Below are 17,363 nucleotides of genomic sequence, written 5' to 3'. Positions count from 1 at the left end.
ATAAATTTTTTGGATTCTTGCCGGGGTAAGGTACCAACGAGATAGATATTTAAAATTTGTTTCCTGGGTTTTCGCTGATACTGAGACGTTTTTATGGTGTCGGAATATCCGCAACCAATCTGTGTAGGCAATATCTACGTGTAGTTCTTTATGCCACTTATGGCAATAGGACGGGAGTTGTTCCCCATCAGGTGCTAAGAGTATTTTATATAGTGTTGAGATAGTATGATGGGGGTAATGTGTAGATGTACACATAGTTTCAAAGTGTGTTAGTTGTCTTGTCATGTTTTGCTTCATTTTATGTGTGTTTAAGTAGTGTGATATCTGCGAGTGTAAGAACCAAATTAACGGAGTGTCTCCCAAGACTTCTGCAAGCTCTTCACGAGAGCCCACCCTATCTCCTGACATTATGCTTTTAATTATATATTCGTTTAGTTGTTTTTTTTTACCCAACTCTGGTTTGACCCGTGACAGGAAGGGTATGTCAGGGTTCATCATAAGTGTCAGAGGTGCAGGCCTAGTGGTTATATGTGTGCTTGTGTTAATCAGTGCGTCCCATTGCAAAAAAAGTTCATCCAGCAACGGAAATCTCCAGATAATGTTTGGCCTGTGCTTCGCCTGCAACCACGCCAACCATCCCACATTCTTGACCTGGAGTATTTCTCTATCTATTTGGATCCACTGTTTGGAGTCCAAATTATGGCTCCAATCTATTATCCTCTGTATCAGTGTTGCCGTTCTATATAGTTTTATGTCTGGTAGTCCCAACCCTCCCTTATCTCTAGTCATATGCAGAGTTTTTCTAGGAACTCTTGGTTTGATCCCATTCCAGATAAATTTGTCTATGTTGTTTTGCAATTGAGATATAAAGTCTTTTGTCAGTGTTATAGGCAATGTTTGTAGGATGTATAGTATGCGGGGGAGTATGTTCATTTTTATAACATGTATCCTACCTAACCAAGATATATGTTTATTCTTCCAGCTCGAAAGGTCATTTGTTATTTCTTTAAGCAAAAGGCAGTAGTTTGCTATGGATAAGTCCTGTGAGTTGCATGTAATTAGGATTCCCAAGTATTTTATTTGTGTTGATTAGAATTTGATAGGGCATGAGGATCTTAATTCGTTTAAAATGTGTGTTGGGACATTTATGTTTAGCAATTCGGACTTGGTCAAGTTCAGGTGGAAATTTGACAATTTGCCATATTCTTCTAGTGTTTTTAATAAAGTCGGTAAAGATTTATCAATGTTTGTCAGTGTAAGTAGTATGTCGTCGGCATAAATTGCAAACTTGTACTCATTCTCGCCAGTAGATATTCCTTTGATATCATTATTTGACCTGATTTTGCACGTGAGTACCTCTATTGAGAGTGCAAACAGTATGGGTGAGAGGGGGCATCCCTGTCTTGTGCCGTTTTTTATTGTGAAGGGATAAAGATAAAGGACCGAATTAGCATAGCATAGAGTGAAAAAACTTTTTCTATGAAATTATTGCCCATGTTCATTCCCTGCAGTGTGGCCCTATGAAAGTTCCAGTCCACCCTATCAAAGGCCTTTTCGGCGTCTGTTGATACTAAAGCTAATTTTTGATGTGTGTTATGGGCCAAGGTGGTTAGCTGCAGGATTTTGAGGGTATTGTCCCTCGCCTCTCTGCCTGGGATAAAGCCCACCTGATCCGGAGCTATCAGCTGAGTGAGAAGAGGGTTCAGTCTATTTGCCAGAATTCTGGCATATATCTTTACGTCAGTATTTAGGAGGGATATTGGCCTAAAATTCTCTGGGATGTTCGGCGTTTTACCGGGCTTTGGTAGTACTGTTATGTGTGCTTCAAGCATCGATGTCGGGAAGCCTTTCATGTTTTCTAAGGAGTTAAATAGTTGCATCAACTTAGGGGCCAAAATTTGGGTATATTTTTTATAGTATTTAGTGCTAAACCCGTCTGGTCCTGGGCTTTTCCCCGTGGGTAGAGATTTAATTGCTACTTTTATTTCTGTGATGTTAATCGGGGAGTCTAACATTGCTGCTTGGTCATAGTCTATTTTGGGTAAGTTTGTTTTGGAGAGGTATTCAGTTATAGCTTGTCTCTTGCTACTCTGTGTGTTAGTGTTATTGTCATTTTGAGATAAGTTATACAAAGATGAGTAGTAAGTACGAAATTCCCCTACAAGAGAGGAGCTGTCGCATTCGGTTTGGCCCGTCTTGGTTTTTATTCTGTGAATGTGTGTTTTGAGATGTTTGCGTTTTAGAGATCTAACGCATTTATGTGCCTCCCATATATCAACCCAAGCCATGTCAGGTGTGGTGTTGATGTGGAAATATTCAATGAGCGCTTTTTCTATGTCAGAATGAATGAGATGATGGTCTAGTAAATTGTCTTACAATCTCCAAATATATGATGTTATTGGGCTATCAGGCCATATGATTTGGCATACAATTGGAGCGTGGTCCGACCACTTTGTCGGGTGTATGGATATATGGTTAATAAGAGTGAGTCCGACAGAGTCTGTCAGAATATAATCAATTCTGGAGTACATTCTGTGTGGGGAGGAATAGAAAGTAAAGTCCCGCTTTGTGGGACGGAGGGTACACCATATGTCATGCAGTGCTAGGGATTGTATTTGATTGTTAATATATGTTTGATGTCCCTTTTTGGTATGTTTGTGGAACTTCCCGATGTATCTACTTCTGGATTAAGAGGAGCATTGAAGTCTCCTCCAATGAACAGTGTGCCCTTAGCGTTGTCTAGTATTTTCTCCGATAGTTTATGCATAAACATTGATTGCTGTGTGTTTGGGAAATATGCATTTACAATCGTAATGGGCCAGCCATAGAGTAAACCTATCAGAATGAGTAATCTCCCTTCTAAGTCTTTTTCTATCTGTTATTTCTAGTGGGATGTTTTGTCTAATCAATATGCCTACTCCACTCTTTTTGGCAGGGCCAGAGGACAAATATGCTGATTGGTATATATGGTGATGCCATTTTGGTTCTGCTCCGTTTTTAAAATGTGTCTCCTGCAGTAGAATTATATCTCCTTTCCGTTTGTGTAGATCGTTTAATACTATTGATCGCTTTTGTGGTACATTGAACCCTTTTACATTAACTGAAATAAGGGTTATTGGGTGCACCGAGGGTGTTTTGGCCATCTTTATTTAAAAAAAGAAAGAAAAAGGTTGGGTAGTGCGTGTGGTGGAACCCCACGGCTAGTGTTATTGGATAGCGTGAGTGGACCCCCAAGAAGCCCGATCAAGTCTCACTCTGGCTTGTGAGATATAGCTGTATATGTCGTACAATGGGTAGCTGGGAACAGGGTGGAAAAGGAGTGTGTATAAAAAGGGTAATTAACATTAATTAAGCAGCAGAGAAAGAAAACAAGTTGAGTGCTATTTGACTCTAGTGCTATATATATTGCAAGGTAGTGTAACAACCTGTATTGATAACAATAAACTCAAAACTAATCAACAGGCCTGTACCTACCCGGCACAAATCTGATGCAACAAATGAGGGCTGTGACCCTCACCCCCAGCGGGGCATTCATATAAACATTACATGAAGCTTAACTTAGTAGCAGGGTATTATAATGTATGCAAAGATTGAAAAGGACATTATAGTGCACTACCCCCAGTTTTTTTTTTTTTTTTTTTTTTTTTATTATTTAAGAATCCCCTGAAATTGAGGGATTGTTATTCATGGGGGTAGTTTGCTATTAATATATTGTCCTGGCTCAGTGCAGGTGGGGACCATGTCCCAATTTTATTATGTACAGTGGACAGAATACAGGCAAATTTATTCATTATACTTATCTGTCTGGCGCCAAGGGTTTCAGTCTCTGTATATTAAGTTCCCTTTTTTTTTCTTTTTTTTTCTGTTCTTCTCCTTTTTTTTGTTAATTGATATTCCTCAGGGAAGAGGCATTCTGTTGAGATGGTGTATCTGTTTTGGGGGTCCTCTGTGTTGTGATCTTTTGGTCTTGGCGCTCTCGTTTGCAGGTGGTCTGTAGGTGGAGGAGCCTGGATTTGCAGGGTCTCGCAGAATGTTGGTAAGTCATCCATATTGCGGAATGTTGCAATTTTGTCTCCTTTTGTAGCTGTAAGACTAACAGGGAACCCCCATCTGTATGGGATCTTCTGTGCTCTCAGCACCGAGGTCAAAAACTGCAGGTCCCTGCGCTTTTGCAGTGTGGCAGGGCTTGAATACTTGTATAGCTATGCCAGCGTGTGTAAGCTGATTTTTCTGGCGGGCATGTTTCAGTACTTCTTCCTTATCTAAAAAATTGAGGAACTTCACAATTATGTCCCTTGGTGGGGCCTTTGCAGGTGGTTTAGGCCTCAGTGCCCTATGAGCACTTTCCAGTATTATATCAGGTGAAATGTTGCTTCCTTTTATGGTTCTAAAAAGATATTGCTGATATCCTGGGATTGCTGTAGGCTTAATGCTTTCTGGTACACCTCTAATCCTCAGGTTGCTTCGGCGTCCCCTGTTGTCTAAGTCTTCTACCTTATCCATAAGATTGTGGATAATTTCTTCTTGATTGTATGACAATTGGGATAAATGCTGGATGTCTTGTGTTGCTATATTGTGACCTTCTTCCAAAGTGGAGACTTTGCGCTCCACTTTCTTAATGTCTTTTTTGATTTCGTTGAACATGTCTCTCATATCTGTCATTGATGTTTTTATGTCATCTTTTGTTGCCAGTAGCAGTAGATCCGCTTTAGTAATTTCTCCAGTATGGTTCTCCAGCTGTGCCACTGTCGTTTGTGTAGTTTTCTGTGACATTTCTTCTGTGTTATTGCTCTGTGGCGTTGCGCACTCCAGAGGTTTCATATATTGATCAATTTTCTTTGCCTTAGCTGGGGTGTCAGATTTGGCTTTTTTTTGCTGGCACGCCCAGTTTGCAGATCTTGAATAATTGAGGTTCTTATATCTTCTGCATTAAATGACTGCTATCCTTTAGCTTTACTATTTTCCAGGCAGCTGTATCTTTTTTGCTTGTTGGGTTATAATCAGCCCCTGATTGCTATCCTGCTACGATATTGTGAGACTCTGAAGTTAGACTGTCTATAGCATGCTGTGTTTATTCATAAATATTAACAGTCCTTTAGGGATTTCTTTTCTTTCAGCCTGTCTTTTAGTTTTAACGTCTCTCTGATATGAAGTTCTCCTATTTTGTGGCTGAACTAAACATGCAAGGGCTTGATTTGTGTTTTGGCTTGAGTTAGGTGCCCCCTTATTGTTTTGAGTTGAGTTGTCCCTTTTGTCAATTAATGGCCCCCTGTTTCTTTTCTTTAGGTTGGTGATATTGTGTCCACTATATCTTTAAGCAGGGTTTTCCCTTTTTGTATGTCTTATTTTGCGTGTGGAAGTGTTGGCTATGTCTGTTCATTTAATGTCACTGTACCTTTTTATTTTAATTTGGCCCTCCGCTGCCCTCAACGCTGCTGTTTTAGGGTCCCATGCAGAGATAAGAATCTGTGAGGCTCAGCATCCGGTATACTCTTTAGCGGTTACACCCGTATTAATGTGGTGCCTCGCTGCCAGGCCTAAACTGTATCTGCATGTGCTTTTCAGGTTTCCACCACAGCACGGTCGCCAGAATATTCCCCCCCTGGTTTGCAGCTGATCCGGTTCTAAAATCCGCCGCTCACAGTGCTGTAGTGTATCCCACAAGGTTTCTGTGGTCTGCTGAGTGTTTGGCCTGTGACGCTCCTCTTATTGCAGCTCCGTGTCTCCAGTTCCTCCCCGATTTGCGCAGATCATTCACAACAGACGCCCTGCTACTGAGCCAGTCTTCTGCAGTCCAAAGTATTTTTTAAACCCTGTTTGCTATATTTTAAATGCCCATCTGGGGATTGAGGGCTCAGGAGCTACTCTATGCAGCGGCCATTACTCTATGCGGCCAAGCTCCGCCTCCTAAAAATATGCTTTTATATAGATATGCCTCTAAACCACATGCTCGAACTTGATCGTATTATGACTGTGTGTAACTCATCTAGGATTGTTAAATAGGAATTGTAAACAGTGGTGGTGGGCCATGTGGAGATGAAAGAAACGCTGTATATTAATGGTTTTCAGAGACTATGCATGAATGTACGAACCATGTTCCAAGTTTTTTTCTTTTTCCTCTCCCCCTTATGTTATTATATGTATAACGGACTCTGTTACCATGTAATGTTTGCGACAAATTGTGTGCAATGTCTACTTTGTTGTAAAATTTAGCACTCAAAAAATAAAAAAAATAAAAAAATATGTAATGGGGTGAAAAAAATATATAATGGAGCGCAAAAATAATATATAACAGAGCACAAAAATTATATCTATTGGGGCATAAAAATAATATATAAAAGAGGCGCTGAAATAGAAGCACAAAACAATGAAAATGTAGATCTATTTTCTTCAATGACAGTTTGTTGAAGAGGGGCGTTAACAAAGCTACTAGGGGGGCTGTATAAATATTTATATTCGTTTATATATGACTTACATGGAGAATAGTCGCTTATTTTCAATAAAAAATAAGGCGCAGATACTAATCCGACTAGAGAAATTTATCTTTAGATCTCCTATGGAGAAGCGCAAAATAGAAAACCCAATCGTGATACATTTACTACATTTAGATTATTGTTGTTTGTCTCCATAGCCAATAAAAACAAAAAGCATAAAAGTAAAAAAAAAATCTGGTGTCTTGAATGCAAACCGAACATCCAGATCACATTTAGCATTTAAAATTGATATATACATAAAGTTTTCAAACATTGTGGTCCATATAGGATTGCCATACTTTTTTTGGAAAAAAATAAGTGCCATGATAATTAGCATAATTTTGGATAAATAAGTATATAGCATAACTCAGAAGGTAAAGCAGTTAGGGCTGATTTTAACTGATATTTTTTTTAATTAGTCTTTATCATCTACCTGGACCTGAACATATTGTCAATGATGGTAAAATAACTTCTGGTTGGCAACCCCAGGTTTATTTCAGTCAACTGGCAGACCTTTGAAAGTGCTTTGCATGAAACTTAACTGGACTTTCAAATTCTAAGTTGTCTCAAACTATTTGAAATTAATTTGAAAATCAGGTTGTGAGTCAGTTTGAATGACTTCTCAAGCATCAACTCCACAAGTTTTCACACATCATATTATAATAGTTAAGAATAGTGTTCAATGCTCACTGTTAACTATGATAACACACAAAGGGCCAGATTACCAATGGCATGCTAATTATTTTTTTCGCTTGTGCGCTAACTAGACTTAAAGTAAAAAATTATCATGGCCACATTAGAGTGAGCTTTACAAGTTGAAAGTAAAAAATTTGGTGAACATAACTTGCTAACGTCAGGACTTTGGATATTGCGGCCGCTCTAACATCTTCTCCCTATAGACCTCTATAGGATGCACTGAAAAAAACCAACTATTAACTATTGCTTGCGAGCTAAGCCGACAATGTGAAACATCAACTGCGCTAAACCCGAAGATGTTAGTAATATTTTACATTCCTATGTTATTCACATTGAAGAAAATGATCTTTTTATATATATATACATATATATATATATACAGTGTATATATATATATATATATATTTGAATTATTTTTATATATATATATATATATATATATATATATAAATATCAACAAGTAGGGACTGCACTCACTGGATTCAGTTCAAATAATACCTTATTTATTCAATGGTGACGTTTCGGGGTACGCAAACCCCTTCCTCAGACCAAACACAGTGCACAAGAAACAAAGTGACTTTAAACCCAAATAAACCCCTCCCATCTTACATTCCAAGAAATTGCGCCAAAACCGTATCCATGGAGACCAGGTAGTTACCTGGCAACCATGTTACACATACAATTTAAGGCATTCAAATAACAGTGGTGTGATTATTACTTCCTAACTGTTAATAAGACAAAAAGAAACACCAGTGTGTAAACACTTATGTGTATAAAAACTGTGAAGACATCATGCTTAATATATACCTTTAAAATTCAGTATATCAAATCATATACAATATAGGTAAAATCATTTGAGTAAATATATAAACCCCTCTGCAACAACATAGCTTATATGTTCAAGTTTACACACTAATCAGTGTATTATTCGGCACCAGATAATGTTAGGCTATTTAGACACATAGTTACAGTTTGCGTGGCTAAATGCAATTCTTGCAAAGATGAGCTTCATATTTAGTGCTAGAGAGAATAAATGTTATCATTTAATATAGACATTTAACCTTTGCTCAGTGAGTTAGAGATTAGTGGAAATTAGTGGAATGATCATATCGGTTTAGGTATAATATTAGTTGCTCACTGTATATTATGAATTGCTGCTAATCGTTCACCAGCTACTGCGCTGTTCAAAGAGTCTATAGTGTGTCAGTTGGGCGCAAGTTACAGACTCAGCCAATCAACGGCTTGTTTAGTCAGCCGCATGGCTCATTAGCATACCGTGATGTCACCGGGCTTTGCAACTAGACTCTGTAGTAGCGTGGCTAATTTGCATATTGAGATCGTACCTGTCAGAGCGTGATTTTCAATACTGTTTATGCTCAGTGTTTATGTGCTTTGTAGTGCTAACGTGGTGTCCTAATGTTGCAAGCGTAGTTCATAAGTTATATGTTGGAGCCCAACATTTACCTTGTATGCCGTATGTGTGATTATAGCGGGACCGATTAGGGACACAAAAATGTCAAACAGCCCCTGTTAGATCAATGCCTATCTTAGTTGGTTAGTGAAGAAGAAGCCTTGACAAATTGGGTGAATGAGCTAAACAGCAAAGACTCCCCAATAAGATTCGAAGTTAAATATGATTACCAACAGATTGACTTCCTAGATTTGAGGATCTACAAAAACCAAGATAAGTTATACACTACACTATATTCAAAAACAACTGATAGGAACTCACTTCTGGAAGCAACAAGTAATCATCCACCCCATACACGCAAGGCCATCATTAAATCACAAATGATGAGGGTTGTCAGAAACAACACTGAATCAACAAATAGAGAACAGCAATTGGAACTGATGGCAAACAAGTTTCTACAACGAGGCTACAAAAATAGCCTGATCAAGGAAGTTATTGATGAGATTAAAACTGGCGAGACTCTAAATAAACCAAGGGATGAAAAGAAGAAACAAATGATCTTTACCACTACTTACAATAAGGGAAAGAATAAACTAGCCAACAACATCAGAGAAAGATGGGAAATTCTGGAATCTGACAAATCGCTTCCATTTTATGTAATGGATCCCCCTATCATGGGGTATAAGCGTGGACGGAGCCTGAGAGACCATTTGATGCTGACTGATCCACAACACTGTTATCAACAACAATGGCTGAAGACAAAAAGAACTGGCTGCTTTAGGTGCACGGGCTGCACCACATGCAGTGGGATGATACCATGCAAAATATTTCGCCACCCACACACCAACAGAAAATACACCATTAAGCATTTTATTACCTGCACCACTAGCCATGTAATTTACCTTTTGAGCTGCTGCTGCGGACAATTCTATGTAGGTAAAACAATTGATAATGCCCGACTACGTATGGCTAACCACAGATCGGCTATAAGAAGTGCACTGGACAAAGGCACTGCTGAACAACCAGTAGCAAGGCACTTTTTGGAGGCAAATCACAAAGTAACAGACTTAAGATTCATTCTAATAGATCATGTCCCCCCCCCCTGAAGCGTGGAAGCGATCGGGATAACAGATTGCTACAACTTGAAACACGATGGATATACCGATTGGGAACCCTACATCCAGAAGGCCTGAATATGTCAAATGACTGGCACTGCTACCTTTAACCCATGGAACATGGGTAAGTACTGTTATGTTTATTGGGTTGGTAGTTTAGATCAGAGTACACAGCCATGCCATAGTGGGGTATACGCTAGGTCTGACCCAATAAATCCCATTCATAACAACAACCATCATTACACTAGTGACGGTCTTTGAACTACAGATTGAATTGAAGATGTGCACATATGGAGTGGGGTGAACCATGGGGACTGATCTCATATTGGACTATACTTTTATCCATACTATTGATGTGTGCCGCCTGGTCTAAATACTGGTTCAACACTAATTCAACTTCCAGGAACAATATACCTGATATTGATGTTCATACGTAATTCTGGCTATTTATATTGACTAACAGTCGTTTATGCTATTTTATAAGGTAATACTAATGATGGACTGCATATAGTTGTAAAAAGTACTATGTTTACCATGATTGCCACCTGTGATGGGACAGACCAATGATTATCTATGAGGTCTATAACTAAATATACCCCTAGTTTGGGGAGGCACATGGCATATAACTTACTTTACCTCTAACTCAGAACACAGTATGGGTTATATTAACATATGATGACTAATATATGAGGTGCAATTATAACTATGATGGCATATCTTGGTTAGGCACTTAACTTATTGATCCAGAATATCATGATGAATAGACACTAAACAGGGATCGGTGATATTATATACCCCTTATAACATGTGTCATATGGTAGCACTGATAGACCTTTTTATAATAATATTGCCTATATACAACAAACATGGAACACAGTGTTAGTGATGGAACATTCCCTGCAGTCCCATATGATATCAAACCTAAACACACAGGAGTCCTATATTAGCATTATTACACTCACAAAGGTGACTAACCAACTAAGATAGGCATTGATCTAACAGGGGCTGTTTGACATTTTTGTGTCCCTAATCGGTCCCGCTATAATCACACATACGGCATACAAGGTAAATGTTGGGCTCCAACATATAACTTATGAACTACGCTTGCAACATTAGGACACCACGTTAGCACTACAAAGCACATAAACACTGAGCATAAACAGTATTGATAATCACGCTCTGACAGGTACGATCTCAATATGCAAATTAGCCACGCTACTACAGAGTTTAGTTGCAAAGCCCGGTGACATCACGGTATGCTAATGAGCCATGCGGCTGACTAAACAAGCCGTTGATTGGCTGAGTCTGTAACTTGCGCCCAACTGACACACTATAGACTCTTTGAACAGCGCAGCAGCTGGTGAACGATTAGCAGCAATTCATAATATACAGTGAGCAACTAATATTATACCTAATCCGATATGATCATTCCACTAATTTCCACTAATCTCTAACTCACTGAGCAAAGGTTAAATGTCTATATTAAATGATAACATTTATTCTCTCTAGCACTAAATATGAAGCTCATCTTTGCAAGAATTGCATTTAGCCACGCAAACTGTAACTATGTGTCTAAATAGCCTAACATTATCTGGTGCCGAATAATACACTGATTAGTGTGTAAACTTGAACATATAAGATATGTTGTTGCAGAGGGGTTTATATATTTACTCAAATGATTTTACCTATATTGTATATGATTTGATATACTGAATTTTAAAGGTATATATTAAGCATGATGTCTTCACAGTTTTTATACACATAAGTGTTTACACACTGGTGTTTCTTTTTGTCTTATTAACAGTTAGGAAGTAATAATCACACCACTGTTATTTGAATGCCTTAAATTGTATGTGTAACATGGTTGCCAGGTAACTACCTGGTCTCCATGGATACGGTTTTGGCGCAATTTCTTGGAATGTAAGATGGGAGGGGTTTATTTGGGTTTAAAGTCACTTTGTTTCTTGTGCACTGTGTTTGGTCTGAGGAAGGGGTTTGCGTACCCCGAAACGTCACCATTGAATAAATAAGGTATTATTTGAACTGAATCCAGTGAGTGCAGTCCCTACTTGTTGATACTTATTGAAATTTTGACTGAGCACCCTGGTTGCTGACTATCTTTGAATTGTGAGTGCAGATACACAGTGGAAATATATATATAAATATATATATAAAATTCCAGGGAGAGATATACACAGCACTCACCGTTTTTTGTAGTATAAAAACTTTAAATAAATAAGATTAAAATCCACGTTGTCCAAACTTTATGGTGTCCATACTGACACCTTTGTCAATGGATACAGATGATTAAAAACAGCGGTGTGATATATATACTGTATATATGATTTTTTTTTTTAAATATATATCTATACCTATATATCTACATGAAAATATACATATATATATAAAAATAAAAAGAACATTTTTTCTAAGTAAAGAATATAGAAATTTAAATTATTTATATTCAAAACACATAAAAACTAATTTTGCATAAAAATATAAGATATATTTAATTTGAACAATTATTAGTTTATTTTTACCTGTTGCCCTTGTGGATGAGGTGACATTGGAAGATGTAATTACAGGAACACAGTCATCATCCTGGGAATAACCAGCTTGTATAGCTCTCAAATAACTGTGACTCCTTGTTCTAAAGCATCCTGGAAGGTCCAAGGCATCCACTGCATGGGACTCAACTTCACTAAACACCGATTCACACACTGATTCATATTGTCCATTTATTTCTGTTTCACTCATCTGGAATTAAAGATTTACCATTACTTTTTTCCATAGTGCATTCCAACTATTTTCAAAAATTATTTTAACCAGCAGACTCAAAAAGGATGTTACAATAATGCAATATAATAAAATAAACTGAAGAGGTGAAAATAAATGTTCAACTTACAGAATCAAAAAAATGTTTCTTTTTTATTTAACATTTTAAATAACTTTTTTGGTATGCTGGGGATACTCCAGTAGATATGTGAACTGAGTAGGATTGTTGTCTAAGGTTTCTCTAAATTCATTATTCATTAATCCAATGAATAGCCAAGTTAATTTATAAATTCACTTAGTGTATATCACCTGCTAGAAGGCTGTTCCATGTATCTTTTATACTGTATATAATGTGCATCTGATGTTGCTCCCATCAAACCTTCACCCATGACACTGCTCCTCCTAATTTTATATAAATCACTTAATAAACTTTAAGGTTTGTCATATAACCCTTTTGTATTCTCTCCTCTAAACATATGTTTTAAAACCACAAAAAATGTCATTAACCCCTTAACAACCACAACGTCGCTGGTAGTTAAGAGTTTTCTTGGTAATAATAGTGCAGGTCCAGTCACAAGCAGCGTGACCACACTTTTATACCCTCCCTCTTTACTGCTGGCCACTGGCTCTCACCACTGGCTGCGAGACTGTGCTATTAAAAATTCAATCCCCATAGAAAGACTAGCACCGTACAGGGTCTTAAGGGGTTAAAACATTTTTTTGTTTTTATGCATGTATAATGTAGTAGCTCTTTCTGAGATTTCTGGTGACATATAGGTCAATATAATGAAGGATAACCTAAATCTTAAAGGGAAACTGTACTCAAAACGTTTCAGTCATCCATATGAAACCTCATAACCTTTTTAAATGTAAGTATCCCTTTTGCATTTCCTTCTAATGCTCACTGGCTTAAATGTACATTCTACTAGGCAAGTGCCAGTCAGCCATTGAGGATTTACAGGAAATACATAACTGACACAGATGTATTAATTTATATTTCTATTTAAATTTATCATGCAAAAAAATAAAATCAATATTTTTAGATGACGCTCTCTCTATATGACAGAAAAACTTTTTAATACATTGCACCTTTAAATCAAATATATATATATTTATATAATAGGTAAGTAGAATATGTATCCTCTAATATATAATTTAGATATTTTGATATGAGATAAATAACTAAGGAATATAAAGGTAGAGTTTGTTTTAGGATTTACCAGCTTCCCATATAGAGCTAGATTACAAATGGGCTCTAACTTTTGCACTTGAGCAATATCTTATATTCGGCTTTTGAGTGCATCTGAAATAGCACTCGTATTACAAGTTGAAAGTAAATGTTTTTGCTGGAACGGGTTAGTGCGACTGAAAAGGTAGTGAGTTAAAAAAAAGTTGCAAAAAAAGTACAGTTACACTCATATAAACACTATATGATCAATTTATTTAAAAACAAATTATAAAAAAGTTATGAGGGCTCAAAGATATATGGTATATGGTATAGATTGTGTTTGATTATATATATATATATATATATATATATATATATATATATACACTAACCTATATATATATATATATATATAAATATATATATATATATATATATACACATGTCTAAATATGTGTATGTATGAATCTATACTATAATTGCATTTCAAACGCATCCGCCACCGTCGGCAGTTGCGCGGGCATCATCAATGGAATGTTGGAATAGTGAGGCAGCCAAAAGAATATTGGCTGTGCACGCAGCCAAAAGAATTCACCTGGATGCAGCAAAGCCGAAAATGGCAGGGTGCCATACCCTGCCATTTTTGGAATTCCCCGGGATGCAGCGAAGGCAAACAAAGCATTACAAAAAAATTTTTTACAAAATTAACCGCCCGCAATAAGTATTAAGAAAAAAAACTAACCACCCTCAATAGGTATTACAAAAAAAACCCTAACCGCTCGCAATAAGTATTAAGAAAAAACCCTAAATGCCCGCAATAAGTATTAAAAACAAACAAACAACCAACTACCTGATAAAATTATTAACCCCTAAATCTGCCAACCCCAAGATCGCAAACTACCTAATACATATATTAACCCCCTAAACCACCATTAACCCATCGCTAATTAACCTAATAAATCTATTAACCCCTAAAGCGCCATTAATCCACATTGAAATTAACATAATAAATTTATTAACCCCTAAACTGCGAAACCCCACAACGCAAATAACTAACTACTAAGCCCCTTAACCTAACACCCCCTAAATTAACCCCATTACATAAATTAAAAAAATACTAAATTACAATTAAAATAAAAAACCTAACATTACTTTAAAAATAAAGAAAACTAAACTAAAATGTAAAATATGCAAATCGTGATTCGGGTTTAGCGCTGAAGGTCTTACGCAGTGTTGGGTTAGCGCACTTGAAGACAATTATCTTTTGCTCCATTACAGTTTATGGGGAGAATATGTTAATGAGGTCGCAACATCTGAAGTGCAACTTTTGTGCGCGCCAGGATTCACTCTTGTGAGAACTCCTTATTTTCAACTTGTAATACAAGCACTACCTGACGTGTGCAAAAAGTTAACTTCTAGCGAAGTTACTACTCGAGTGTGAGCTATAAATAGCATTTGTAATCTAGCCAATAGTTATTAATCTGGATCAGGGCCACAAAGTTGAATGCGGTATTTCTATTTTGAAAAAGTAAACAGCTTTTTGGGGGCTTGCTATTAGAATATGGTCAAATAGTTGATTCACACCGAAACAAGATTGAAATTCTAGTTTTAAAAAAGCCATTCAATAATACATTGTTCTGATTAAATTAATGCTAATGTTTAGAAATTGTCAATTTGCACAGTTTATCTGCATGATAATGGCTGCTATTAAAAAAACGGTCAAACAGTTGATTGACACACAAACAAGATTTATTTTTTTAATGGACATTGATTAATGCTAAATTAGATAAATGTCCTCTTGTGTGCATGAAATTCTACCTAAAAAAAGTCATCAAATTATATGCTCACCTAAAAGTTTCAATTAAAGTTAATGTTTAGTTATTACAAACTGGCCGAGTGTTTTTTAATTTTTTTTTAGAATAAACTAAAAGTAAAGACATAAAATATCATGACATTTATACTTACTGTAATTGTCCAGTACATACTAATTTCCGATATGTTGATTCTTAGCTACTATAAAGTATTTGGATTTCTATTAAATGAATTAAGGTAACTGGGCCTTCCTTCTGATATTGATTAATCCCTGATTGATTTTGTTAATGAAAAATAACAAGGTCATACAAATCTTTTGTTAATTTCTAAATAAGTAAAGGTTGTATTTAATTATAGTCACATGAGCAACCGCAATCCTGGGGAAATGGGAGCTTTGCTATTCCATAATCAATAATAAATGATTAAATGAAATCAAACATTTTAATGTAGATTGCTACTCTGGAGTTCAATAATCTAATGTTATACAATATTATGCTAGAATTATTTTTTCCTTGACTCAGAGAAGGAATAAAGTAGTACATTACATAAAAGTATTCATAATATATGTGCTATTGACTCGCTCACCACTATATATGCATTTAAATTGCATGAATTTGATCTGATGATGATGTCAGGTGTGTGTGATAATTAAAACACTCTTGTACAAAAGATTAATGGAACAGACTTTTGTTAAATGGATTTGCCCCTTGTTGGTGTGTACAGCATACGTAGGGATATTAAAGGGACATGAAACCCAACATTTTCCTTCCATAATTCAGATAGAACATACAATTTTAAATAATTTCCAATTTACTTCTATTAACAATTTTGCAGCGATGCACTACTGGGAGCTAGCTGAACACATTGGTAAGCCAAGAACCGGAGCCATATATGTGCAGCCACCAATCAGCAGCTAGATTTTACCTTCTGAGCCTACCTAGATATGTTTTTCCACAAAGGATACAAAGAAAACGAAGCAAATTAAGAAATAGAAGTACATTGGAAAGTTGTTAAACATTGTATGATCTATTTATATCATTAACTATTTTTTTTTTGTTTCATGTCCCTTTTGTTTATGTCTCTTGTTTTCTTAAAGCGACAGTAAAGTCCAAATTAAGCATTCATGATTCAGAGCATTGAATTTTAAGTAACTTTTTATTCTACTTTTATTAATTTTTTTTTCTCTTTGTATACTTTATTAAAGATAAACCTAGATAGGTTTAGAGGAGCTTAGGAGCGTGCACATGACTTTAGCATTCAATGGCATCAGTATTTGCCACTATGTTTATAATGCCTAAATACACGCACTGAGCACACCTAAGCTTGCTCTTTAACAAAGGCTACCAAGAGAACTAAGCAACATTTATAATATAAATAAATTGGAAAGCTGTTTAAAATTTCATGCTCTATCCAATCAATTTAAATTTGATTATTATTTACTATCCCTTTAAGATTTAAATGGACATTTAATTTTAAAGGGACACAATAGTCAAAACTGAAATGTGTATTTCAATTTCAAATAGTGGTCTTTTTGTAATATACTTGCATTAGCAAAAATGCTTCTAGTAAAAGCTATCACTATTTCAGTGGTGTACACACATATGCTGCAATGCCCCGTGCACCCTCATTGAAACACTGCATTAGTGATTACTTAATTTGTATCATATAAGCCACTGCTGCTTTTATAAATACACATTGTATTTGAATGTTAGTATTATTATTATCATTTATTTGTAAAGCGCCACCAAATTCCATAGCGCTGGGTTCACAGGGTATTTGCAGAATATACAAGTATGCTGCTGAAACAGTGATATCTGTTAATATGAGTATTGTTGCTGGCTCAAATATGTTGCACATATTCAAAACTGAAATGTATCATTCACACCCTTCTGTTAATTGCCTTACCTCTTAAT

The 17,363-nt window shown here is 36.3% G+C and overlaps 1 protein-coding gene across 1 annotated transcript in view; it reads right to left on the bottom strand.

Annotated features, from left to right (window-relative positions):
- The window catches only part of DLGAP2 (DLG associated protein 2), a 709,652-nt gene that overhangs the window by 288,132 nt on the left and 404,157 nt on the right, over nucleotides 1-17,363 (bottom strand). Inside the window, exon 6 of the mRNA XM_053710360.1 lies at nucleotides 12,236-12,452. Within this exon, the coding sequence (XP_053566335.1) occupies nucleotides 12,236-12,452 (217 nt within the window). The remainder of the gene's footprint in view (nucleotides 1-12,235; nucleotides 12,453-17,363) is intronic.

Source organism: Bombina bombina, chromosome 4, assembly GCF_027579735.1.
Source record: "Bombina bombina isolate aBomBom1 chromosome 4, aBomBom1.pri, whole genome shotgun sequence".
Classification (NCBI taxonomy): Eukaryota; Metazoa; Chordata; class Amphibia; order Anura; family Bombinatoridae; genus Bombina; species Bombina bombina.
Note: the sequence above shows the minus strand (reverse complement) of the source record. Positions and strands in the feature narration are given on the sequence as shown.